The sequence below is a fragment of the Pezoporus wallicus genome, unplaced genomic scaffold (genome assembly GCF_028554395.1).
Source record: "Pezoporus wallicus isolate ANWC-B61680 ecotype Strahan unplaced genomic scaffold, APGP_CSIRO_Pwel_v1 contig_8797, whole genome shotgun sequence".
Taxonomy (NCBI): domain Eukaryota; kingdom Metazoa; phylum Chordata; class Aves; order Psittaciformes; family Psittacidae; genus Pezoporus; species Pezoporus wallicus.
The window spans coordinates 839826-867245 of record NW_026641918.1 but is presented as its reverse complement, the minus strand read 5'-3'; the positions used below and the strand labels follow the sequence as shown (position 1 = coordinate 867245).

Sequence of the window (27420 nt, the reverse complement as noted above, 5' to 3'; positions counted from 1 at the left end):
AAAGCATTTCTGATGGGCTGTAATGTGTGGGGTCCTGGAACAGTGAACTGGGGGGAAACAACAGGGGAACAGGGCCACAAAGCCTGAAGGGAATCTGCAGTCACCAGGCAGATTTGTCTTATATTTGCAGCTGACCTGACATTTGCTTTTCAGAAGAGGGAATATTTTACCAAGCGAGGGACACAGCAGGGTATTATCGATGATTAAAAAAAGGGAGAGAAAAGAGACAAAATATACAGCGAGAGCTTTGAGAGCATTCCATGGAAGGAGCTGATCCCAGGCAAAGAGCACCCTCAGTCAGCAAACACCATTCCAGCAGCTCCATGGTTGACAGGCCAGGGAAAGGTGCCAGAGGAATCACGCTCTCCCTCCTTCTCTTCCCAAATTCCTTGCTCTAGCCTGGAAGGGTTTCCACACCTTATGTGCACATCCTCCTTAACTGTGCAGCTTCTGCATTCTCCTTATCCTCCCTCTCTTCCTGTGTTTTAGGACCTGCTTTCTGTTTGTGTGATTTTAAAAGAACCACCACCACCCCCCTTAAGAAAGCGAAAGCCCAATCCTGGGAAGGAGAACCCGGGAACCAGGGAAGGGAGAGCCGAGAAGAGACGGGAAGGCACGGGAGGAGGTAAATCACCGCTCTTGGGGAGCGGGCAAGGAGGGCACAGCCCAGGGCAGGAATACGCCTTTCCCCCGCCCCAGCCAGCCCTTTCAGTGCAAAGCAGCGCTTTAAACCCCTCCCCTCTTCGCTTTCACTCCCGGCCCCTTTCCCTTCGCTGCTCATTCAGAAGAGACGATGCTCCCCATCGCACTCGGTCCTCTCCTCTGCCCCCCCTCTTCCCCAGCCCTTTGAAAAGCTTTCCACTCGCAGGAATTTGTATGGGAGAGAGCGGGAGCAGGGAAAGGCAGCGTTTGCCAGGCAAAAGTAAGGCTGCAGCAGTTGAGGTGAGGGTTTGGAGCACCCTTCTGCTCTGACAGAGCCAGGGAAACCGGGAACACCGAGGGAGAGGGGCGTGGGCATTGAAGCCTTCAGTGCCACATAAATGCTTCCTAAACACAGGCAGTGGGACGGAGGAAGGAGGCAGCCCCGGGATCCGAAGACGACCGCAGCTCTCTGGTGATGGCATGGATCGGGCGCTGGTTTACCTACCTCTCGGTCCTGCCACCGTCCATCACCCCCCAAGTGCCAAGGCACAAGACTGATGCGGAGCTGCTCTTAGCAAGTAAGTTACCTGATTTGTGATTCTTTTTTCCAGTTCACTTCTACTCTGACTTCTCCTGCCCGGAAGGCAGCAGGACAAGCAGCAGAGGTGTTCGTTGAGCTGAACCCCAGGTTTCTGTGCCCAAACCTGCCAGGGTGTGAGCTAGAGGTGCGCTGTAGCTCAGCAGCTGCTAGGGAACTCTTTGGGAAGCTGGAGATTAGATGTTGATCTCGGGGAGGGGGGGAAGCACTGTGAGATCTGTAAAGGTGCTGTGCAGGAAAAGATACTGGAAATGATTAACTGCTCAGATACCAGATTAGTGGGGACCAGTGGAATACAATGGGCAGGGGGAGACGATCAGAAGCAGCCCTGAAATGTGTGGAGCGACTCCATAATCCTCACCTGGAGTCAAAGATTCAATTAATGTATAATTAGGATACTTACTAATCAGCTTAATGTTTAAACAGCCCTTTCATTTAATACAGTGGGAATACAGTTTGTAGCTCTGGGAGAGAGAAATGTGACTTCTTGTTTTACTGCTGTCCTTCTCACTCGTCAAAAAGGTGTCGAGTCCTCCTTTTTGTACCAGCACATGGTGGCTGGGAGTAACACGCAAACTTTTGTGTCTCATCCGGCTTTGACCTAAGAGTTTCAGGAACCGATTGAGAATTGGCAGAAACTGGTTGTGTTCCACAAAGCTTAGCATCTGACTTTGGGGATTCTGTAATCAAGCAGGTCCTTCCTCCTGCACCCTTTTAAGTAGGCAACTACACTGGATTGGTAGTAGAACAGCTTGGAGGGCAACAGAACTGGTTTCTCTCTCTAGTTCAGTCCAAGCAACCAGTATCTTCTATAATGCATGGGAAGTGTGTCTGGTAGTGTTTGTGTTGGGGGAGTTATTTCACCTTTGGGGTTCAGTTCTTTCTCCCACTGTTCCTACTCAGTTGGAGTTAAAGGATCGGGATCATTTCAGTTTCCCCATCTCTGGAAGGTTCCAGCCCAGTTATGAGAAAGGAAACAGAGTTTTGGAGTCTTGTTCCAAGACAAATCTCTGGACTCTTTTTACATGAGAATCACCCACCTTCTGTTCAGTTTGAGGCTGGGAGAGCTGCTTGGACGTTTGGGCTGAGCACTGGCACTTAGCCGGCAGTTTGGTATTAGGCAGGTCAGTTTGTCTCTCTGTGACTCATCTTTTGTCTGCACAGTCGGTTCAATAGCACGGCCTTGGGGCAGAAGGAGCCTGTATTGGGTCAACTTCATCTTTAAACTCTTTGGATGCAAGTTAGTGGAGAAGTATGAAGTGGTGTTAACATCCTTCATTCCCAGTTATTGTATTAGTGAAATATCTAATGGTGGAGAACAGGAATGCGAGTGCTCTGGGGGCAGGACCTTCTCTTAGGGTAGATGTTCTCTTTTCCCCAATGCTCAGTATGTGCTGTCTGTAAACAGCCAGTAGCTGGAGAACCGGGAGTGTCTTATCAGGCCAGAAGTGTCCCTTTGTCTTTGGTCAGTTGTGTTGGATGAAAGATAGCGGTCACATTCTCAATGATGCCATAAGGTCCCCCTAAAAATAGTCTGGGGTAAGAGGACAGAGACAGAGAGGCTGCAGAGTGCCTCAGGCAGGCTCTTCCTTGGGGCTGCAAGGATCAAACTGGCATATTTTCAGGCTTTATTTGTTGGGAAAGTTATTATATCAAAATTAGGGGAACCACCAGGAGCATGATACTGTGATTGCATCCTTTGCACACGGGCTTTCCATGCTCAGCTCCTTTAATCACTCAAGTATACGGTAATTGGCTGGAAGCCGCATGGATTATATCCTCCCATCTGCCCTTTGCATCTGAGTTGTGCTATATCAAGTAGTAGATACCTCTTACAGTGTGGAAACTCCATGTTCCCCAGTCCTTGTTCTACGAGTGATTGTTATAGCCTATACACGGGGGTCATTATGATGTTTCATAAGGCATTTTCTAGTTTTCACCTTGTTTTCTGGGGAAAAACCCCAACAACCCACCCCAGTTTCTATTCTTACTCCAGTTCAGTTTCTCCACTTTTTTCTGCATTGGTCTGAAATCAATCTATTTAATGCAACTGCAAACTTGTGCTGTGTATGGGATTTTTTTATACTTTAATCCATAGCAGTGGTGGGGAAAATCAATTTGAAACCTGTAGCTACTTGAGAGAACAGAAACATTATTTCTTGGTGTTAGAAATCATCTTGTTAGGTTATTCTTGCTGATAGATCAGCCTGTGTAGGCTTCTTGGAGTGATCTTTAGGCACAAATGAAGCAGACAAGGACTGTTCACTGCTGTTGGCTTGGTGGAAGGGGATTTACAGGCACTCATTTGGGATTTTGGAAACTCTAGGTTTAATTCCCTGCCCCACCACAAACTCCCAGCATGAGCATGGAGTGCGCAAGTGTATTTGTGACTCACTTCCCTGTCTTGAGATATGGGCAATAGAGCACTTCCTTGCTTCACAGATCTCAACAAGGAAAATGCTAGGGCATGTGATAACCTGTGTTAAACACTGAAATACTGGGATACTCCAGAAATGACAGCCACATTGCTACCTCACAACTGCCCATGAAAGGACTGGGGGATCTTAGAGCTGTGATTGTCCAGAAGGGTAGACTGGGAGGGAATTAGCAGGTAAAAGTAAAGTACAAATGTTCATGTTGTCTTTGTGTTGGAGTCCTTTGAAAGACTAAGCACCTTCTAGTTTGCTATTTCAGAGCCTAATGAATGCTAAGCAGAGAGGCACCATCATCAGCCACACGTGTACTGGGTGGGCATCTCCTCTAGCCCCCCAGAAATCCCCTTGTACAATCATACCGGTTAGTGTGTTAGAAAAGCAGTGCTGTGACTGAACGCAAACTCAAAGAGGAAATTAAAGGGAGGAATCTCCCTGCTTCAGTGCTGAGTGAGATTACACTTTGAAAAGCAATTATTTGGATGAGGAAGGTTTTGAGCCACATGTTCATTAGCCAAGTGCCAAGAGTCTTCCTTCTTGTGCAGCTTCCTTGGGTTTGAATAGCATAACTCTTCTGCATCATTTTTTCCACCAGTGGGATCTCCAAGCACTTTCCAAAGAGGCAGGCCCCATCTTATGAATATCATAAGTCAGAAAATGGAAAGATTACATGATTTGCACAAAATCTACCTGCTTTTCTTTTTCTTGCATGCCTCAAAGGGTGACCTCATGTTGCATTGTTGAGGGTTCAGTCTCAGTTGTACACAGGCAGTAAATAAAAGGATAGTGGGAGAAATATCTTTCTCAGGGAAATCAGGGCCCCTCAGTCAGTCACCACCATTTATCTTCAGAGTTTTAAAGGCCATCTATTCTTAGTATTCCTTCTTCCTCCATCTTTCTACTAGCACTCTGTTCAGCTATCAATGCCTTTATTCTCACTGGGTGCTACTGCTTTAATTTGCTCTTTTCCTCTCCCAGCTTTCCCATGTTGCTAGTGTCTGTCATTAAGAGTTTCAATCCCTCGCAGCAGTATAAAGCAAAGGAGAATATGTGCCCCAGAGGAACCTGGGGACCATAGCTGAGGCTCTGCTTTTATGTGGTGTAGGGCAACAGGCAGCAAAAGAACCGGGTCAGATTTTTCAGTAATGAGCTCTTGAATTTTACTGCTGTATTGACTGCTTGTTGGGCAGTATAGGGCTCTTTGGCTGGGAAAAGGGATGACAATTTAGCAGAATCCAGATTTGAGAGGTTTACTGAAGAACAGTTGCTCATTTATTCTCGGCATGCAAGAAAACACGAGCATCAGGTTTAAAACAAACAGAAAGAGGTACTTTTTTCACACAAACTTGATGACAAATTCATGTCTTCAAGGTCCTGCCTGCCAGTTCAGACCTCTCGGAAAGCAAATCCTGTCCCCACTGAAACGTGCATGCCCTTAAGCGAGATCAGTGCTTATTTACATTGAAAAAGCCACCATGGTCAGCAGGGGGGAAAGTTCCTTTCAAGCTTCTCTTGGAGCTATCGGAGCTCCATCAGCTCTGCAAAACAATGCCTCCTGAAGACACTTAGGTAAGCCCAACCTGACTCTTCTTCAGCACATCCAAGAGCCCTGTGTCACCACCTGCCCCACTTCTGTTGTCCGGGCAGAAGCTGAGCAACAGCAAGTCTGATAAAAAGCCTCTCTGAGAGGCTGGTAATACACTGCCTCGCATCTCCTTTTGCAGTAGCCTGTCCAAAGGGAAAGCAGCTTTGTACAAAAGTGACGTTTTTATTATCCTGGCCTCTTTTAACCAAAGATAGTAAATGCCAAAGAAACAGGAGGGTGCATGGAGCGATTAGAGGCAATTTCACCTCAGCTCTCTTTGCTGGAGGGAGCAGTGATTTACAAACTGGAGTCTGAATCTGTGGGAGACGTTCACAGAGTAATTGCTGTTATCTGGAAGCGATGTGTGTGCTCAACAGCAGTGGCAGTGTATTATCTGAGGAAGGAGTTAACCAAATCCTCGCTCCTTTTATAGTATCTTGCTATTTGGGCTAATGTTTCCCAAAGCAGTTGAAACAATAAGGGAAGGACAGCAAATTTCCTAGAAGATTCGTGTGCCTTGGATCTTACAGACCTCATATCCATACAGGTGGGGAATCAAGGCTCACAATTAGAGAGAAAATACTGGAATCATTTGGAACAGAAAGCTGGTGGTCTGCAGATGCCCAACCCTGCTCTCAAACTGCTGACCAGTGTTATTCCTCTTAAAGAATCCAATGCCAAGGTTCATCTGCTGAATTATTTCCAGAAGCCACGTGCTGAGGTGATGCTTCTCCAAGGATGGGAGAGCTGAGGGTTAAATATAAGGAGCAGTCATAATGCCACCGAGGCTGTCAGTAAAGTTCATCTACAGCAGGAATTGTTCTGCTTTACTGGACCACTTGTTAGGTGTTCCTGGAGCTTTCTGGAAAGATTTCACTTGACCTATTGTTAAAGATCAGTAGCATTAGGAAAGTGATGTTGCTGGTCCCTTGGGTGCTCTAGTCTAAGCAGGTTTCCCTGTGCTTTCATTAATGTAGACTGTTTCACCACAGTGATATTTCTAGGGATTTAACCTTTTTGATTTTTGTATTATGTTCTGCTCTTTTTAATACCATTCTAGATCCTTTTGGCCTCTTTGGTATGAATCAAATACTGGAAACCTTCCACTGTAGATTAACCTCTTGAAATTGCTGGTGCTCTCTTCCGTAGTGTCAGTGAAACTCAGCTGCAGATAAAACTTCTGTAACAAAAGTCTCTTTAAAGCAACTGTTTTGAAATTAGAAACATGCAACACTTGCCTGGCTTTGCATTTCCGCACATATATTCATCAAAAGCTTTTTTAGTCCAAATGGAGTAATTTTAGATTAGTCAAACAACGCTGACAAAGATCAAAAGTAATACTGATAAGAAGAAAGCAAAGAGGTTCATCTCTATACCTAATTCTCTCTAAATCAGTGCATAGGATGTTTCTTTCCCTATTAAAGAGGTGAGGAAAAAAGCGTGTGATTGTTCTGACACGCACTTGGCATATGCGTTTGCATGTTGTGATGCAAGATCCAGTGTGTACCCTTAGAATTACAGACTGGTTTGGGTTGGAAGGGACCTTAAAGCTCATGCAGCTCCAACCCCCTGCCACGGGCAGGGACACCTTCCACTAGAGCAGGTTGCTTCAAGCCCTGTCTAACCTGGCCTTGAACACTGCCAGGGATGGAGCAGCCACCTTGGCAGCATCGAGCAGACGCTTTGCACACAGAGACACACAGTAAGGCATAAAACAGCAGAGAGCCAGACCCATGCTCCAGGCATGCTGGATTAGCAACAGGTAGTAGAAAATGGCTGAAGATGTATCTAAATATACTATGAGCAGCTCTCAGGAGTCCTACCTTCAGAGTGAAAGAAATAGAGGTAGGGATTAATATTCTACCCAAATCCCAGATGTTGCTGAGGAAGGGAACAGCACAGTCCCGGGGTACCTATCCCACATCATGTGCAGGGGGGAAGCAAACCTGATTCCTCCTAATTTACCATCCCAGCATCATTAATCCTTATTATTTCCCCCTTCCTGTGGCTGCACTGGCTCAGCCCTGGCTCAAACTCTTCCAACATGGCACATGTGCCAGACGCAGCAGCTTTGGGACTGTGCTGTGGACAGATGGCTGGGCTCCCTGGTGAACAGAGCCAGCGGGTATGGTTCCAGCAACAGGCTTCATTGCAGTAATGATTGATGGTGACTTATACAAGGGCTAAGAGTAATTCTTTGCTGTTAACCAGACTTGGCTACAGCAGAATGGAAGTGGAAATTTGTTGCTTCATTTATTCATCCTGCCTCTGCTTCCTTCCCACCCACCCTTTGTGCTTTTTAATACCAAAAAGATGAAGCTACTTTGCTCGGTCTTAAAATTGTCTTTCCCAAGATACTCGTAATTGTATCTCTGCACCTTTTCTCATTCACAGGCACATAAGAAGATTAAAGATAGAGGTAGCAGTAATAGATTTAGTTGGGTTTTAATAGGATTTGCAAGGACAATGCAGAGAATGAGCACCATAGAAAATACTGCCACTCTCTCTTTGATACCCCAAGGCTTCTTTAGGTAAGCTTTCACAGAGATCTTTGTCTGTGCCCTGCATTCAGAATCAGGACTCTTGTTTTTCAATAGAGCATATGTGGAGTATCTAATCATCTTGGTAAACAGGATGTCACATTATAACCTGCAAAAATCATTGCAGCCATCATTTTGTGTTACTTCTTTGTGTCTTGTGGGGCAGTTTTGCATGTCAGCAGTGGGCTTTTGAATAGCTGCTTGTTACATTACTGAAAGTGTTTGTGTCTCATGTCAGATGAGTAAAGGGGTGGTTCTGATCTATCTGATTAACTGGATTCATCGCACCCTCAGACGTGGAATTCAAGATGCTAAATGAAATGCCTATTTCACTTTTGGAGCCAGAAGAATTTGGAGGAGGGGGTGGGTACTTCCAGAAGGTGATTCAGCATTCCTGAAATCTGAATTATCCATGGAGGTGTCTTTCTCTGCTGACTGTTGGGGAAGCCTTCATGCATAATTTAGACTTCAGTGAGATGTAGGTAGACAGCGGTGCTCAGCGTTTTCTGTTCATTACTAAGGTTTTTCTTGGTATGCACCCAAACCCTGAGGCATCAGAAACCTCCAGACAAGTTGCTGTATCTTCACTTTGCTCCCGGTTGTGATCTCCAGCAAACTTTGGGTGTAAAATAAATCTGAGGGCAAAGAACAACACACCCCAAAAATCCCTTTAACAAGATTTCCCCATCTCATGATTCCCAGCCTTGCCCATCGCCATGTCTTCTGAGGTTCCAGTAGTGCATTAAGCAAAGTGGCAGCGGGTTCGTGTTTGAGGAGGCTGTGTGTTATGAATCAGTATTTAACATCCAGTTTGATGCAGCATTGCCTTTCACAAGTGGCTGTTGGGAGAGAAGTGCTGAAGCCTTTCAAAGTGTTTCTGGAGGAAAGACATAGTCCTAGGAAAAAGCTTTCCTGATGTAGAGTCGGCCTCTATCCCAGCATGGGGAGAAGTCTGTCAGGGTAGCATTAAGATTTGCTATATTTGTTGTCATAATGGTTCAGACATTAAAACAAACTGGGTTTTGTCTCAGCTCTTTTCCTCCTATCTCAACCTTCATTTGTCTGTTCTCCTGCAGCACAGCCATGGCCGGAGATTCTAGGATCTTCATGAACCAGGACATGGACATCGGAGTTACATCCAGAGAGCCTAAGAAGATTCCCAAGCAGGCTCGGGATGATGTCCCCATTGCCACCGATCGAACCCGCCTCATATCAGCAGAGGGTAAGAAGCCACGTCAGCGTTACATGGAGAAAAGTGGCAAGTGCAATGTGCACCATGGCAATGTCCAAGAAACCTACCGGTACCTTAGTGACCTCTTCACTACGCTGGTGGACCTCAAGTGGCGTTTTAATCTGCTTGTGTTCACCATGGTCTATACCATCACTTGGTTGTTTTTTGGGTTCATATGGTGGCTCATCGCCTATATCCGGGGAGACCTCGACCACCTTGAAGATGAGAACTGGATCCCCTGTGTTGAAAATCTCAGTGGATTTGTTTCTGCTTTTCTGTTTTCTATTGAGACTGAGACAACAATTGGGTATGGCTATAGGGTCATAACAGAGAAGTGCCCAGAGGGCATCATACTGCTCCTGATCCAGGCTATTCTGGGCTCCATTGTCAATGCATTCATGGTGGGGTGCATGTTTGTTAAGATCAGCCAACCAAAGAAGAGGGCTGAAACCCTCATGTTTTCTAACAATGCCGTGATTTCCATGAGGGATGAGAAGCTCTGTCTCATGTTCCGTGTTGGAGACCTCCGCAACTCCCACATTGTCGAAGCTTCCATTCGAGCCAAACTGATTAAATCCAAACAGACCAAAGAAGGAGAGTTTATCCCCTTGAACCAAACGGACATCAACGTGGGATTTGACACTGGAGATGACAGATTGTTCCTGGTGTCACCTCTTATCATCTCACATGAGATCAATGAGAAAAGCCCCTTCTGGGAGATGTCCCGCACCCAACTGGAGAAGGAGGAGTTTGAAATTGTGGTCATCCTGGAAGGAATGGTGGAAGCAACAGGTAAGAACATGTCTGGTCACAGTTTTGAGGGGGGAAGGGGAAAAAATGGAGTGCATTTTGGCCCTAATATTTTAATGTCAGTGTCACCTGCACTGAGAACATGTTGGGATTTGTTCTTCTCTAGTGACCGATTTAGGTGGGATATTATGGTCTGAGATAACCAGCACTTAAAAGATGGGTCCTTTAGCTCATGTTATAGTGTTTCACTCTTTGTAAGTCCAGGATTCAGATGAAGGGATTGGCCCATGATCATTTAGAGATGATCCGCAGGGAAAAAAGTAATGGACGAAGGAATTAATGCTGCCTCCTGCGCTCTTGTTTCCTGTGATCAAAATTCATGGTGCCTTTTTCCATTTCTTCTCTGTATTAAAAATTGGCTGTAACTGTGCTATTTCAGGTATTACTGTCGTGCTGCTTTTTAATGGAGGCAATGAAGGAAGTGGCCAGGTATTACTATATCCCATAAACCAGCATGTGCCGAAACCAAATGACTTGCATATGATGCGGGACATGCATTTTCAAAAGCAGCTCAAAGAGGAAAAATAGAAACTATTTTTGTGACTCTTGCAATCAAGCAGCTTAAAACAATGCTGTGTAATGGGTAGATTTGGAGATCTAGTCAGTTGATTCCCAGTTTCCTCCTATTGGTGTATTTGTGGCAGGCAATGAAAGAAGTCTGTGTCTGTATGTAATAAATCTACACCTAGCTTTCCAAGGTGTAGAAAAGCAAATGCGTACCTTGAGCTGAGAGAGTGGATGGCTACAACAGCCTCCAGGCTCCTCGCCACGGGTGGGATGCAGTGAATCTCTGAGGGGTCTGCGCAGGGGTGAAGATGCTTTTACTCTGGACGTGGCCCCATGGGGTCATTTTACCACTTGCAGCTAATTCATTTATGCTGGCCTTTGAGGAAGAGCCAGATTCTGGCCCTTGGTTACTATTAATGCTCTTCCCTTCTTGAGATTTGTCCTTGTTAGTCTCCTAACAGCCAGATGCAAGTGGAAATATTCTCTTCAATTCTTGCACCTCAGCCCTTTGCTCTTAAAGACTTTGCTCTGGAGAGCTAATTCAGTTTCCCAGTATCTCCTTTCAGTCATTAGGTGAACAGCAGTAGCTGACTTTTCCAAACAGAGCTAATGGGAGGTTATGTGTGGGTCGCACTGTACCCAGGTTGGAGTACTGTGTTGCAGAAGTGGAATTCATTTGGCATTACTAGGCAAATATTCTTTCCGAGCAGAGTATTGCAGAGCTGTGGCAAAAGAAGGGGTGGGTGGAAAAAGACTATCAAAGGCAAAGATTTGCAGTGGAAGCTTATTTTGTAGCCTAAACGTTTACTAGATACTAGAACCTCCTAATCTGAGCATGGAATGCAGTTCCTTGTTTGTGCAAAGCCTCTTTCCTCATCACACAGTGACACTATCAAATGCTGTTTGAACAGCTACTGCATTGCCTTCCTCTTCTGAAAGCTCAGCTTCTGCTCGATCTGTGTGAGAGGAAGTCATTATCAATAACAACCTCAAAATTAAAAGCATGGCATAGGAATAATACTGCTTTACAAATGGGCTCCTCTCCCAGAGGGATTGTACAGGCCAGTGCGTAATGATATTAAGAAGCAGACATCTGTGAAAATGAATTATTCTCATCTCGGAAAACAGGCTGTGAAATTCCAAAACTGGGGCTAGAAAAGCCAGTTTGCCTTGAACTTAGTGCAGTCTGGACCTCAGATGATGCTGTTGTTCGATTCAGACCCCGAGATGAGGGTTTTCTGCATGACACACAGTAACTGGCGAGGGGGGTGATTCTTTGCAGCAGTGTTTGTGCTTCCCTGCTTTGTCCTCACACTTTGTAATATTGATCAAGCAGTTTGGGGGACATTAATCCCTACCTCCATACCTTCAAATTTGCTCCAATCAAGTTCTTTGAGTTCTTTCCTTCCTGTTGTATTGTTCAAGTCCCATTTGCTCTCAGGAATGGTATCATTTACTTGCAGCATGACTTCTATGAAATCATGACACCGTTATAGCCTGGTCAGGTTCAGGGCAGTGTAAAAATGCATGAGACCATTTGTTCCCTTAGTAACCCCTATGAAAAAGGAGGACCCAGCATCCCAGTGCTGGGGAAAATACAGTTCTGTTTATTCATAAGGTATTTTGAAAGCACATCAGAAAGGCAATTGGCAACGTTCAAATGACTGAAGAATATAACTTTACCCAATAGCTTTAACCAACCATGCACATATTAAATGTGTGATGTGTTGTCTCCTCTCCAACCACCACCTCTTCTTACTGACATTGAAGCTTAATTCTGGTCCAGTAGAAGGCAACAATGGTAAACAGCTTCAAATGAAAAGCATGGAATAACTTGACACTTGAAGCCGTTGGAGATCGTTTACAAAATGAAACATTGTGGTTTGAAACAACGCTTTTAAGTTGAATTTCCAAAACACTTCCAGTTGTTTGTTTTGTGTCTTAAACCCATGGGTTTGTTTTCAAGCTGACTTGGATTTTAATAGAAACACATGAGAAACACCCTGTTTGCAAAGAAGAGAATACATATTCTGTTACTGCAGTGGGAGCTCTCTAGAGGCCCCCTAACTAACCCACACAGCAGCATAAAGCCACTGACATAGGGCTTTCCAGCCAGTATTTAAGTGTGGTTGAGGCACTGTGACTCCACAAGAGGTTAAAATATGCCAAAGGGAGACTTTTTCTGGGCTGATCTGTTGTGATCATTGCTGACCACTGTAAAGGCAAAATCAATACAGATGACAAGTGCTCTGACTTCCAGGGCTGCTTCATGGGCAATTTGGAAAGCAGCAGCATCACTCACAGCGCTGCCTTAATGAATTGGTCACAGAAATTACTTTAGGGAATTAGTTCTCTTTTGCCTTATCTGAAAGGGACGCTTGTCAAGATCAGCTTGTGATGTGACCTGCAATAAAAAGGAAGAAAGCAAAGGTGGAAAATGTGCTTGCGAAGGGAATGTGGTTTTGTTTGCACTGTCTTTCTGCTTCCCACAGTGACAGAATAGGTCTTGGCTGTTGCTGACCAGACCTCTTTCCCTTACCCTCCTGGTCATAAACCAGGGCTGCTGGATCACAGAAGAGCAGTGGAGATTCCTGATTTATCAGTCTCTCTCCTACAGACCTCGCTGCTGCATCTGCGGTGTCCAGCATTGCTATTGTCTGGGCACAGAGACACCAGTGCTTGTTACTCTTGGTTCTCACTGGTTTTCATTAACCTCTTTTCCTCAGCACCATTAAATAAGCCATAAGAGACACTTCAGGTGCCCAATTAGTCCAGTCACTAAATGGTATTTTAATAAACTCTTAGGAAAGGAGAGGCGTATATATTTCTGGCTTAGAATCTGTGTGATAAAAAGTGGTTTAATGATTAGAAGTCATTTATCTTGTGCTGCCCCTGTGAGACCGTAGGGAAACAGCGGCTTTTTTGCACCTCAATTTATCCGTCTTTACAGAGGACATAGTAAAATTTCCTGGCTGTAAATATAGGAGCAAAAGAAGTAGCATAAGATATCCTGAAATCAATCATCATTTTTGTGAGAGAACAAAGGAGGGGTGAAATGATGAACCAGACTTTTCAGGCATTCATCATCTGGTTTGGGTTGTCTGCTTGGTTTGTTTTGCATTTTGCATATAAATAAGTTTTCTTTTCTGCAAGAAGGACCTCACAGAACTGTTACGGAAACTGCTTATGCAATTATAGGGAAGAGAGGGATGTTTTGAGTCATTCTTTTCATGAGCTGAATCATCCTCCAGAGGTAGATGTTGGCAGGGTAGTCACAATAAATACCTTTGTGAGGTGCCTGAAGGTGTGAGCTTGGTGCTCTGTCTGTCCCTAGTAGAGACATGGCAACATAATCCAAGGTACTTAAATCATAAGGCCCTTTTTTTTTTCTTCTCCATCTCCAGTGCCTGGGAGCTTTCACATGCCTGGAGAGCATTCAGATAAATTAAAATCCTATTACTTTCCTCTTGCATAAAAATCAAAGTGAATCAAGCCCAGACTTGTCCCCCTCAGAAGGAGACAAGGACAAATAATTGGAGGACCGTGCTCCTACCTTCTAATATTCCTTTTCAAGTTGGAGGAATACGGACTTCGTGGAGGTTACAGTGTTCTTTGGTCGAATTAACACATTTTAGAACCACCCAAATGTTGATGCTAATCTAAAGTCATGATATTGCTTAAGTGGAGCGATAGAACATTACATTTTTATAACTACTCCTTGCCATCCTGACTTAGATCAGCCTGTCACTGTACCTCTGAGTCCATCCCTTCTTTCTCTGTACCCTTGTAGTGTAGGTGGAGTATGTATTATGCAGCGTTAGTGCACCCAGCGCAAGGGGAAAAGTCACCCCGCGCGCAGCAGTGGATGAAAACAAGGACAGCGAAGTGAAATCACTCCCAGCAATATCTGTGTCTGAGCTGCACAGAGCCCAGCAAATCTGGCAAGCACACAGTCAGCGTCCACATGACATTTTGCCAGCAGATAATCACCGAGCTCTGTGGCATTTAAATGAGGAGAGTTAATTTTAGGCTGATGAAAAATGTTGTCTTGACAGCCCCAGGGGTTGGGATATCTCTGCCCACTGAGGAAGTTCAGGCCGCGGAGCAGTACTGAAAGATTCAGCTGCGCTGCTGATGTGATCAAACTGAAGCCTGTGGCAATTCTGGATCTGGTTGGTGGATCAGGTTTTGTGGTCTCTTCACCCTCTCCCATTAAAATGCCAGGAAAGGTACTGGCTGTGATGGAGTGTTTGATGGAAACGGGCATTCTCCATCTCCTCTCTCTTGGAGAGAGACTGCTGGTTCATGCTGGCTACCCCACCAGCTGCAGCGGCAGTTAGATTTGCCCTGTGATAATGAAGTTTGATTTTAACTGGTAACCTAAGGGCATACAAGACCTGGAAATCGGGAGCAATCCCTAGCAGCGAGCCTCTGCTCCACTTGCATAATCAGCGGCACCGCAAGCACTGAGATGTTCTGAAATCAGCAACTCCCAGCGAGTTGCTGCACAAAAACTAGGCTCCTCACTGCGAGAGTCGTCAAGTAACTGCTTTTTGTCAGCACGCATTAACATTGCTTTGTCTCTGGCAAAATGCAAGCTGCTTGATCCCAACTGATTCCGATGACAGGCAGGTGCCTTATTGGTAGCGTTCCCTGACACCTATTTTACACACCAGTCTTGCCTCAGTGACTCTCTGCTCTGGAATGTAATGAAACACCTGGTTTAATACACACAGCAATATATTTGGTATCTTTTCATCTACTGGAAACCAGAAATGAGCCACTTAGAAGGGCATCTATGGCTGCCTTAAGCAGGCACATGCACAAACTCTGTATTGATGTAGTGACTGCAGACAGCAGACAGAAAAATCCACTTCTTGGGATTCTGCTATAATGAAATTATCATTAAAACTCTATGAAATGTTTATTGAAACCAGGAGACAGTCCTCTGCTCTCCATCTTTATTGATACCTTGGTGCATCTGCTTATACCTTTGTATTTCCTGGTTTCAATCCAAATTGAGTTTTGTTTGCAGCCGAAAGCTGAGTAAGAGATGAGAAAGCTCTAACTAAAACTTGAAAGCTGAAGATTTCACATTTTCCACCATTGTGCACATTTATATTAAGCATGCTTTATATTTAAACCAGATTGTCACCAAACACTTCTCTCTAACTGTACCAAATATCTGTAGCATTTAAACCTAGAATGTGTAGTTATATCTGCTTCAAGAGAAGGATCAACAGCCTTTATCAAGTACTTATTATAAGTACAGTGATGAGTCTTGTAAGAGATTTTTGAGCTTTTGAAATCCTCCCTCAGTTTCTTGTGCTCTCAAAAGATGTCCAGGTTTCAGGGGTGCTACAGCACCGAGGTACAACAGCAGAGGCAAAGTTGGCATGGTTCTTGGTGGACAGGAGCAGATGGGGTAAGGATGCACTACACCCAAGGTGTCCCATGGCCCTCGATATGCAAGGCTTAGGAAATGAGACAGCTGGTTTTTGCATCAAGCTCGCAGCCAGGTAAGAAAGATCTCAGTCTAGTGAGTTAATCCACCCCACTGCTGGCTGAACCTCAGCTACTCAGAGCAGAGAGGGCACAGGGCACATTGTCTGCAAGTGGAGAGTGGCTGCATCCGTATGCCTTTAATAGAAATAATGTTTATTGTTTCTGTCATCTTTTTGCTGTCAGAGAGGCAACAATTAGCTAGGGACATTAGAGATGCGTTGATTAACCAGGGTGGAAAGCACAGGGCAGCCTGCAAAGCAGGCACTTAATGGAATTTGAAGCAGAGACAATGGTGTTGTTTACTGGGTAGTGTAGGAGTTGCCAGGCAGGATGTCCCCACGCAATTAAAACACCACTGCACATGTGCTAAAAAGGAATATTTGAATGGGATTATGGAGCAATTACAAGTTGTCTTATTGTGCTGGCTCTGTGTACCCCTGGGGTTACAGAAAGCAGCTACTGCAGGGAGCTGGCAGTGTGCTGAAAGCCTTGTATTGTTCCTTTCTTAATTGAATACTTACAGCCGGAGATAGCTGTGGTTGTGTCTCTGGAGTTCAGGTTAACTGTCAGGTTCTCCCCCAGGCAAGGAGCTATTTCAGGCCCTGATTATAAGCAGGAGTTCCCTTAGGATGCCCACATCTAGCAGTATCCCTCCATCTTGGCCTTGGGGACTTCTAAAGGAGACCTTTCTGCTGCACTTGGAAGGCCATGGTAAGCATCAGCCAGTTCATTCAGGGACCTAATCTGAGTGTTCTCCTCTCCTGCTCTTGTTGCTGGGCTTTGAAAGCCTCAGAGCTTGGAGAAGGCACTCGAAGGCCTTGATTTCTGGTGCAAAACCTGCTCTAAAGGCAAAAGGACAAGTTTAACTTTCTCTTTACCATGCATGCTGCTGGTTGTCTGGCATTCTGGCCTCTCGGCATGAGGGAGCAGCAGCAAATGGGATTAACCTTGCAGCCCTGGCCCTCAAAACTGCCAGTAATAAAAGCTGGTGCCCAGGCAGGTCAACAGTGTGTCAGCAACACAGCAGGGCTCAGATGTTACCAGACTCCATGAGCTGCTCTTTGCTAGCTGATAAAAGGGAGTGAAGATAAACCACTGTTAATTCAATCCACAGTCCATCAATACATGGAATGCAATACACTCATGAGCTTGGCTGTGTGGCAAAATGGGGTTTGGTTCTGCCAACCCCACACAGTTGGATTAAACCCTCCAGAGGTACGTATAACCCAGTTAACCATATAAATCAATAGGAGCTTTGGCCTTCTCCACTTTCAGGATATGCATCTCTCTTAACCAAAGTGCAGGAGGGAATTGCTGACACTTCCCTAGACGCGGAGGGATGGGGTCAGACACAGTGGTGGGTCACCTGCTATGGGGCCATGTGGGTCAGGCTGTGCGGTCCCTTGGCAGTGTTGGATGTCATTGTAGCTGTTAGTATCAACCATGCAAGCAGCACCTCAATAGAGCAATGTGAGGACAGAGAAGCTGCTTAGTAATACCAGACTTCAAAATCATAAGAGCAAGGTTCAGGGAGCAGTCTGAAGATGCAACGATGAATCCGCCCCTTTCCCTTTGAGTGCTCAGCTTTGTCATGATAGAGGCTTTTGTGAGGCTTATTAAGGGAAGACCTTTTCTGTGCCTCAGAGCAATCAGGTATGGAGATAACATGAAAGTGCTTTTAAATGAAAGCAGTGGTTGGGTGAGCATGTAAGGAAGCTTTGCATTTAACATCCCTCTGTTTCCACCCAGGGATGACTTGCCAGGCTCGCAGCTCCTACATGGACACCGAGGTGCTGTGGGGACATCGCTTCACTCCCGTCCTCACCCTGGAGAAGGATTTTTATGAAGTCGACTACAACAGCTTCCATAGCACTTACGAGACCAACACTCCTGTGTGCTGTGCCAAAGAGCTGGCTGAGTCTCGCCGGGAAGGGCAGCTCCTCAGCCACCTCTCCAGTGCCACCCTCCTCAGAGAAGCAGAGACAGCAAGAGGGCAGCAAGAAGAAGAGGAAGGTGTCAGGGAGCCAGCAGGGTTGAATGGAGCCAATGGGACAGCAGGAGAGGTGAAAGAAGATCTGCTTGTATAACACCTGAACTGCAGGACAGTAGGTACCCACGTACATGTACTGGGAGACTGGTGAGTCAGGAGTTGACTGGGAGTCAGCTGAGATTTATGGCCGGATCTCTGCTGCCTGCTGCTTGATCCTGGCCAGTCACTGCCCAGCACTGTGCCTCAGTTTCCCTCCCCTTTTAGCTGTACAGTGAGCTTTGCACTCGTTTGCAGGACGTTTTGATCTCTACGAATGAGGCTCACTAGATATCATCACTGCTAGATCGAAATTCCCACCCGTGGTCGTTGCAAAAGATGTGCATTGGGCGTTCAGAGCTCTTCCCCCTTGAGAGGGTATTTCAAAAGTAAAAGTCCAGAATGTCCCATCTCAGTGCGAAGAATGTGGTTTCATACTTTCACTTAATTTGTGAGTCAATGTATTGTAGACATTGTTACTGCTAAATTAAAGGAAGAGGAAAAAAACCCCTCTCTGGTGTGTAGTGTTTTGCTTTCATGAAGTTTGCAAACAGATCTTTAGCATTTTCCTCCAGGATCACAGGCGATGCGTGACAATGTTCCCACCAACCCTTCAGCATGTTCAGCCCATGTTTCTGCCTGTCTTCTCAAACTGAGGTGCTATCTTTACATGCTCTTCTCATGGAGTCACTGACACGTTTCGTGTGCTCTCAGTGAGCAGAGAAAGTTTAGATCTTGCCCCAGTGTAGGTTTCCGTCCGGATGTCCCAGTTTCAGTTCGGGCTGATCATTTAAAACAAAGTACGTAGCCATCTGGGAGTGTGAAAGTAGCAGTCTGCAAGATTCTCTGCTCCTCTGTGAACTACGTATTTAAAATGAAGGTTTGGGTGCTGATGTTCCCATGGAACACGCACTGACATAACTGATGCCATGATGAAAAACTGCTACAGATTTGAACAAGACGTTAGAAACATGGCCATGATGGGGAAAATCTCCTCCCTTACCACCCAAAATCTGGTGGGAAATACAAGATACCTGCAGAATTGCTTCTGTATCAAAATGGATTGAGGAATATATAATATGCGAGAGTTGCTTTCTATGTAGGAAGTACTCTATGTATATCTGTGAAGCAAATGCACATTGTATTACAGCTGTACACTAGAGATCTTAAATATGGGTTTGTCTCTTTATTAATACAAGGACAAGATAAGCTGGAAATAGAAAGCAATAATCATTTCAACATGTGAACAAAGAGGAGAATACTATCCATAGGGGTCAGAGATACTGTTTAATTAGAGACCTAATGTTATAATGTAGATAGAAGACAAATTTGTATGGCGGAAAGATGGCCGTGACATGACTCCGTTGTACTTGGTAAGAACCAGCAGTCAGCTTGGCCTCCAGGATGTAGGAATTGCCATGATGTTATACGGTAAGTTTGGAAGTGAAGCACCTTCGTTTGAAATGCTTGTCAGTTGTAGAAAGCATTTTGCAGACTTGGAAAGGTTTGTGTCTTTCCAAAGGGTCTCATTTTAGGTTTTGTGCTCAGCTTCCTCCTGTTTTTTCCACACTAAGTCTCAGAGGAACAGAAGGAAGAAAATGGGGAGAGAAACAGGAGAGGGATTTGTTCTTTTTCTGAGACCCTCCCTTCTCACCCTACCTCAGCAAAACAGTAAGGTGTTAAAATTGGGTTTCAGGATGTTGTTATCCTGTAGCTGAAGTGAACTGCTAACGTAGGGGATGGTAACAGGAAGTAAAACTGGAATGGATCGTGCAAGTCAGAGGCAATTTCAGCCCCTCAGAGAGATGTTGCATAAGCTCTACTCAAAGAGCTGACTTGTCCAGCTCAATTCAACATGAGAGAGAGCTTGCTCTGTGTCCCTTACATGATGCAGGAGAGAGCTTGGAAAATGGCATGAGATTCCCTCTGTGCCTTTCTTCTCCTTCCTGCTTGTCACCCGCCACAGAGAAGCTATCCATCCTTAAATACCCTGAAAGTTCTTTCACCTGCTCATTGCTCTTGAGACTTCACCCCACTAAACTGCTCTTTCCTAATAGTGTTGAGTATGAATGGTGCGAATCTATTGTGATGTATGGGAAGGAAGACAAGAAGTGGGTTTCTCCCCTCTTGAGCAAAGCCCTTAAGCAGCTCTGTACTCTGTTGGCTTCACAGACTATTTCTGTGTTTGCAATTTGCAGATATGCCCAAGTACCCTGCTGAATCAATGCTTCAAACAGTGCCTGTGCGAGCAGCAGCAAAGGAACTTCCCTGACTTCTGTAGAATAGGAGAAACATCCTCCTGTGGTTTTTAATAAGCTGAGCAGATCTGGAGGAGGAGGATGTCCTCCAGAGTTGAATGCATTTGATGTGTACATGGTGGGGAACCATATATTCAAGTTGTGCAGCATGGCAAACAGGTATGTGGGTTTTGTAATGCAGCACAGTCTCAGGGGCAAAGCAGCCCCTGGACTATCCTGTGCTCTCCTTGTCCTGAAAGAGAAACTTAATTTACTGAGTGTATTGAGCTGTTCTGAAAGTAACAGAGAGAACCTTTTCCAGAGCTGTCATCTCTGAAAATGATCTCAGTTTCCCTGCTGTTCCACAACATATGCAGGACAATGAACTGTGGGAATGGAAGCATAATAGACCCGCTCTGTGCTGTAATGAACATTCAAATCCAAGTCTGCCTCTCTGATGTGAGTTGAAATAGCTCACATAGATATGTCCACCCACATGAATATTCAATATATACTCTACACTCTGTACTTCGAAAAATATTAGCTAATACTCCACAAGAAGCATTTGCAATCTGTAAACACGCTCTTTGTGTACAAATAACCATTCACATTTATAGAATGAGCCCAGTAAACAAGCTAAAAATACGTATTCAAAATACTGAATGACTGCATCTGCTTTATAACTATCCCCGAGAAGCTGGATGATCTTTCAGGTAATTGAAGTCACTTAATTTCAGGTGTGTTTTTCTGTCCTGCAATCATCAGTGAGGGCTTCCCAGTGGAACAAAAGCTGCATTTCTTATTCTCTATTTTTCTCCTTCTAAACAGGATAGTTGGGAAACACCTTTCTAATGCAGAAGAGGTAACGAGCTGTGAATGGAGGCAGGGAGAGCTGCTTACAATAACTGTGCTCTGTGATTCTGCCTGGGTTTTTTTGGAGGGTTTAAGGACTGAAGTGGAGGGAGCTGCATTTCCTTGCATCGGTTCCTTTCCCAGGGCTGGCTGTTTAACTGGTGTGGTCCCGTGCAACGCCACTAGTGCTGACCTATGTGCCTTGGATGCTTTTTCTCCTCCATGAGTTACCGTACACCTATTAAGCCTATTCATTCTGACTAAAGTATGTTTCTTAAACCAATCTGAAGATGCCTAGACATGAAAAATACAGTGTTTTGCCTTGGTAGTTAGTTCCAGGGGTTAATCAACGTGACTGTTAGAAATGGACTTTTAGTTTTCATTTTAGTTTGCTGGCTTTAACTTCCACTCATTGCAAGACCTGTCACTCATTGTTTCCTCTTTCTTGTTATTACAAATATATAAGATCTTTCAGGTCCCTTCCAACCCAGTCCATTCTGTGAATCTGTGATATATCTCCATGAGAAACAGTGCATCACGAAGCTGAGGTAAGAGGGAATGATATTTATACTGAAGTCATTAATACCCCATGACAAGCTCTGTGCAGTGCCAGCCATATCTGCTGCAATATATGAGAGGCATGTGGCCCGGATGTGTTAAACAGCAGTTTGGCAGATGATGGAGACGACACTTAATTAAGTTCCAGCGAAATTAGGCAAGCTTTCAGTCCATGCATGAAAGTGCAGTTTCCGTTCCAAGGCGAGTGAAACAGTCTGAATCTGATATTTTGACTGACACTAGCCAGGACTTATTTCCAGGAGTGCCTGGTCATTTAGATGGATGTGGGAAGGAGGACCTAGCTGTTGGCATATAGAAGAGGTCAAGGGCAAATTCCAATTTCATTTAGGGTGGTTGTACTCTCTCTGGGAAGCGGGGTGATGTTCCAGTGGAGCCCAGTGGGTCCCCCCAGACCACAACTCAGTTCTTCAGTAGCAGTGGTTGTGCTTTCAGGGAAGGGAGGGCTGCATTTTCAGGCTGTATTCTAGAGCCACTGAAGCGGTGCCACTGGTTTAGCAAGCACGGAAGGTCACTGGTATAAGCAAACACAGGCTTTAGTTCAGTGGGGTGATCTGAACTGGGGGGGGGGAGCACCAGCCTGGTTTAATTGCTTGGTGATGTCAGAACCAGGACTTGGAGCAGTCAAAAGGTTGGAAAGCTCTGCTTTTATTCACAGAGGGTTTGAATCGTAGGAAAGAGAAGAAAATCAATGCTTTCTCCTTACCTGTGTGTAGAAATGAGGTGATCAGTGTGTGTCATAATCATAGCGTTAGATTTGCTACTCTCTAGGTATCTCTTCACTCCTGAAAGTAGACTGGCTTTGTGCATACCTGATGTAGAGACACTCTTTCTGCTTCTGCTACCCAGAGGGGGCAGGTGCAGCAAAAAGCTGAGCCTTTAAATGAACACTCACATACTGTAAAGAGCAGTGGGCAAGGAGGAGAGGAAACACCATGGCTGAGCCATCTAAAGAGGGTTTTATTTGCTAAAGAGGATGGTCAAGTGTCTCCTGAATGAAACAGCGGTCAGTTTGCTCACAGCAATAGCAGGAAGGGATAGCGAGGAGACCCCATTGATACCCAGGGCATGTGGAGTGTCTGTGGCACTTGAATTTAATACCAAATAGCACAAGTTATTTAAGGAAGGGTGATTCCAAATTGAAAGAACTCTCTTCTTCAAGCCTCATCTTGTAACTGAAATATTCATACAGCTCCTCATTCAGCATATAGCCATTGCAGGAATATCTGCAGTATGTCATGCCTTTTGCAGTTGCAGTGTGCAAATTCAGCAAAGCTAGCCTGCATTTTCTGAGTGCAAATACATCCATTTGGACCCATTATTCTTTCAATATATTTTCCTTGAAAGCACTTTCAATCAGTTTGAATGAAACTGTGTTTTTATAGTATGCACAAACAGCAACTACAGGCTCCCCTGAGAAGCCACTGAAATCACTGTGATCGATGAAAGGTTTTGGGGTTCATGTCAGAAAATCCCATTCTTAAAACAGGGTTTAATTTTACCTTGATCCTCAAGTCCTGCATGGATTAGAGCTCCCAAACTTAAATGCAGGTAAAGGCAAAGGTTGATAGAAGATTCTATGGACATGTTTCTGTCCCATAGACGAAGCAGATGCTTTCCCCTTCCCACCTTTGTTACCCAAATATCCAGTAGTGCCTACAAATCTTTGTGTACAGCTCAGTGAGCGGTGAGATCGACGTGGCTGTTCCAATTGCCTGAAAGTGGGAGAAAAGCACTATAGGAAATCGTAGAAATAGTCTGTCAGATAAAATACCTGGTGAGAGTCAGGATGACAACTGCAACCCTCCATGTTTATACAGGTTCATCACTGAATGAGGAAAAACCTCAGAGTAACAGGAAAATTAATGATGGGAAAAGCTATTCAGTATTCCCCCCCCCCTGTTTGTTCTGGGTTGTTCCATCATGTGTCCATCATTGCCATGCCAAGCAAATGAGCAGTACAATCACTACTGGATCCGTGCCCCATCTGCTGCCCTCCCATACGGTAGCAGAGCTCAGCTGTTTCTCTTCCTCCCAGAATAGAAAGAGGAGAGGCAGATGCCAGGTGCAGGCAGGGAAAGTCATTGCCTGATGGACCCGAGGAGGCAGGCCAGGAGGGGTTTGGCCTTCCAGAACAAAACTCCTCTCATCGCCAAGCTGAATACAGAGACCGTGGGGCTCCAATAGTGATGGGAAGAGGAGCAGGACCAGGACCCAGATCCCACGGGGCAGTTGGCACAAGCCTTTTATAGCAAAGACTCTTTTCCCCCCACATTTAATTTCACAATGTCAGGTTGTATTGAATCATAGCTCCCTCCTGCCCTGTGCTTCCCCTGTCTGGTTTTATTTACCCATCTGCTTTCAGCCCTCTTGCAGTGAGGTTGCAAGCTGTTGTGCCTGCAGAGTTGTGAGCGCAGCAGGGCTGAGTCTTGCAACACACGTACTGGAGGAGCATAACAATGAACTGAATGAATTACTGGTCCTAGCTGGTGTAAATGAGCAGCCAGCCCAGAACAAAGTGCTGGGCTCCATTATATACAATCCTGAAGAAGCAACATAATTGGTGGCTAAGGCAATGGGCTGTGACTCTGAGAACTCACGTTTTATCCCTGACTTCCACTGACCTTTCCCTGTATGCTTCTGTGCTAGTCTGTGCTTACACATGTTGCTTTGTTTGGTGTATCATTAAGATGCTGCAAGGGCTGGAGCAGCTCTGCTCTGGAGTCAGGCTGAGAGAGCTGGGCTGGGGCAGCCTGGAGAAGAGAAGGCTCCTTAAGGGGAGACCTTAGAGCAGCTCCAGTGCCTAAAGGGGCTGCAGGAAACCTGCTCTAGTGGAAGGTGTCCCTGCCTGTGGCAGGGAGTTGGAGCTGGATGAGCTTTAAGATCTCTTCCAGCACAAACCAGTCTGAGATTCTGTGATTCAACCCCACGACTGAGCTGTGTCCCGGCATGGAGCAGTCTGTGCAAGGAATGTTATCAGCTTATGCCTTGATTTGATGGTTGACATGGGGTGTTTGTAGTGCTCAGAGTAAGGACAGTTTCTGTACCTGGACTAGTAATTGTTCCACTTACACAAAACACAGTCATTAAACTGCCTGAGTGGTTGTACTCTTCTGATGAGCTTTCTGTCTCCCTCGAGCTTGTCTGTATCAGGCTTTATTTATAGGCTCCCCTGACCTTTTCATTACTCAGAGTCTCTCCTGGATCCTGTTCTCTGTATGTTACCACATCAGTTTTTCTTGTCCTGTTTGACATTTAATTTTTATTAACTGTAGTGTAGGTAAAGCTGTTTGTTTTCCAGTGTTCTTCTCCTGCTCTCTAGCCAATAGAAGCTGAGCGTGATGAGCAGGTCGAAGGAGGTGATCCTGCCCCTGGAGTATTGTGTGCAGTTCTGGTGTCCTCAACATAAAAAGGACATGGAACTGTTGGAACAAGTCCAGAGAAGGGCCACGAGGATGATCAGGGGACTGGAGCATCTCCCATATGAAGACAGGATGAGGAAGTTGGGGCTGTTGAGAAGAGAAGGCTGCGTGGAGACCTCATAGCAGCTTCCAGTATCTGAAGGGGGCCTACAGGGATGCTGGAGAGGGACTAGAGACTGTAGTGATAGGACAAGGGGTAACGGGTTAAAACTTTAGATTGGATATAAGGAGGAAATTCTTTCCTGTAAGGGTGCTGAGGCACTGGAATGGGTTGCCCAGGGAGGTTGTGAATGCTCCGTCCCTGGCAGTGTTCAAGATCAGGTTGGACGAGGCCTTGGGTGACATGGTTTAGTGTGAGGTGTCCCTGCCCGTGGCAGGGGGGTTGGAACTAAATGATCTTAAGGTCCTTTCCAACCCTAACTATTCTATGATTCCTGAAGCACAAGGGAGAATTTTCTTGCTTGACATTTTGAGATTTTTCCACCGGGACATTGGAAGTTAAAACTGGGTTTAAGGTGGATGATGTCTTCTTGAGCTGGTGGGAATTACATGAAGATCAGTCTCAGTGCTGACCTGCGGGGTCTAAGTGTGTTCTGGCTATCTTGTAGCACACCAGGAGGCAGCCACTGGTCAATGGAAAACCCTTCTGCACCTCCTACTTCCTGTACTCTTTCCATTTTGTGCAGAAAGTGGGATTAGCCTTTGGGTTTGATGCAGAGATGGAGTTTTCCAGCCACACTTAACCTATTTGCCACACCCTTTGATGAGTAATCTCTTGTTGTTACTCATTTAACTGAAAAATTACATTAACTCCAGCAGTTTAAGCAGAAAAGCAAATAAAGGAACTATTCACAATGACATCCAAAAGGGGAATGAATACTTGAGAGGCAGATGGAGCAACACTTCCATTAGCTCCTTTTCATCTGAGAGGGTCCTACCACTTCACAGAATCTTTCACTCTTAGATCATGTGTTGTCTGCCGGCTCCTCAGCAAATCCTTGCCTCAAAAAGAAAAGATTCTCTCCATCTCTTTGGTGACTCACTGTGTGTATTTCACTGTGAAGTGTCTTACACCGGATTTATGCTCTATATTAATCTCTATACAAGCGTGTTTATACAAACATTTATTGGAAATGGATATATAGCTCATTTCTGACACTAATGGATGGTAGGGAAGCTTAAGCTACTGCCACATCTCACCAAAATGAAATGTTTTAATTCAGTTCAATAGAGCAACTGTATTTCCAAATGCCAAGGGAAAGCATCTCAATGCAATCACTGAGGTCAGAGCCTTGGTGCCAGCACAGGCGGTTTCTCTGGGAGAGAAAGGAGAAATAAGGCTGTGCCCTGCTTGCCCTATCACCCTCTACAACCACCTGAAAGGAGGGAGTATAATTCCAGATAATGGAATATTTCACATTCCTTTTAGATCTCTGAATTCCTCATGGGACAGTGGTGTTATTTACTGAGTTATGGTATTTTGCTACTGTGGCTAAAGGGAGTATTAGGTGTGAATACTCAAGGAGTAATGCTTTGCAGTGATAGCTGCGTTCATGTACATACATTTAAGTAAGGCTTAGATTTGCTCATTTGTCATAAGTCTTCTCTGGAAGGAAGGAGAACAAGCAGGCAGTGCTCCTATAGAGGGAATTTGAAATTCAAACTAGATGTTTAGGTGTCACTTCAGCTGTAAAATAGCCTTTAGTTCTGATGGTGGAAGCGGAGATTCCAATTACAGTTAATTTGTATGCATAAGGCTTGGTTAGACAAAGTATTAAGGATTCTTGGTTGCTCATAATATTTCTATAGTGCACAGGGCTTTTCAGCACGGTCACTAAATTAGCTCTTGGAAGCAGTTGTTCACTATATTAATGTAATATATCCCACACATAGTAAAACAAGCTGTTTGGCCTTTCAAATGAGAGGACCCCAGTCTTAATAAATATTGAATTAGAAAATCCCTGCATAGGGAATACAAGCTAATTCTTTTCTTTTTTCGCCAGCTGGGAGCTGCTCTGTGTGATGTATGGTACAAACTCGCCAGGAAAGAGGAGCAAATTGAAAACACTACCCCTGTGGGTTCCCTTATTAGACTTGAAGTGACTGTGAAATTCACAGGACACAGCTCATTAAAACAAGGCTGGCAAGCTGTGACCTCTCGAGTAGGAAGATAAGATCCATGCTGAAAAACAGGCTGTTGCTTTGATTGTAGGGTACCTCAGCTCCCGAGGAGGAGAAGAAATTGCATAGCTGCTTCTTAACCCCCTCATTACCAGAGCACATTGGTCCTTATTAAAATGCATCTTCAAGGGAATAGGAAAACAGTAGCCAGGTCGCTCCAGCCCAGCTGAAAACAAAAGTGGGACCACTGGAGAGCTGCTGTCATTCCCTGTCACAGCTCCCACTCTCTCAGGGATGTTGTGCTTCTTGGCCACCTTGGTGTGCAGTGAAAGCAGC

General features: G+C 45.1%; 1 protein-coding gene across 1 annotated transcript; it reads left to right on the top strand.

The window, feature by feature from the left end:
* Positions 1-749: 749 nt before the first annotated feature.
* Positions 750-19394, top strand: KCNJ5 (potassium inwardly rectifying channel subfamily J member 5). The gene is made up of 3 exons (XM_057425984.1): positions 750-1220; positions 8874-9820; positions 17600-19394. The coding sequence occupies exons 2-3, from the start codon at positions 8881-8883 to the stop codon at positions 17935-17937; spliced, it is 1278 nt and encodes a 425-aa protein (XP_057281967.1). The 5' UTR covers positions 750-1220; positions 8874-8880; the 3' UTR covers positions 17938-19394.
* The last annotated feature ends 8026 nt before the right edge of the window (positions 19395-27420 follow it).

Bases quoted from the DNA above. Each gene is read 5' to 3' on its own strand.
- KCNJ5 (XM_057425984.1), top strand. From the start codon at position 8,881: ATGGCCGGAGATTCTAGGATCTTCATGAACCAGGACATGGACATCGGA. The intron at 9,821-17,599 runs GTAAGAACATGT...GTTTCCACCCAG, and splicing joins AGGAATGGTGGAAGCAACAG to GGATGACTTGCCAGGCTCGC.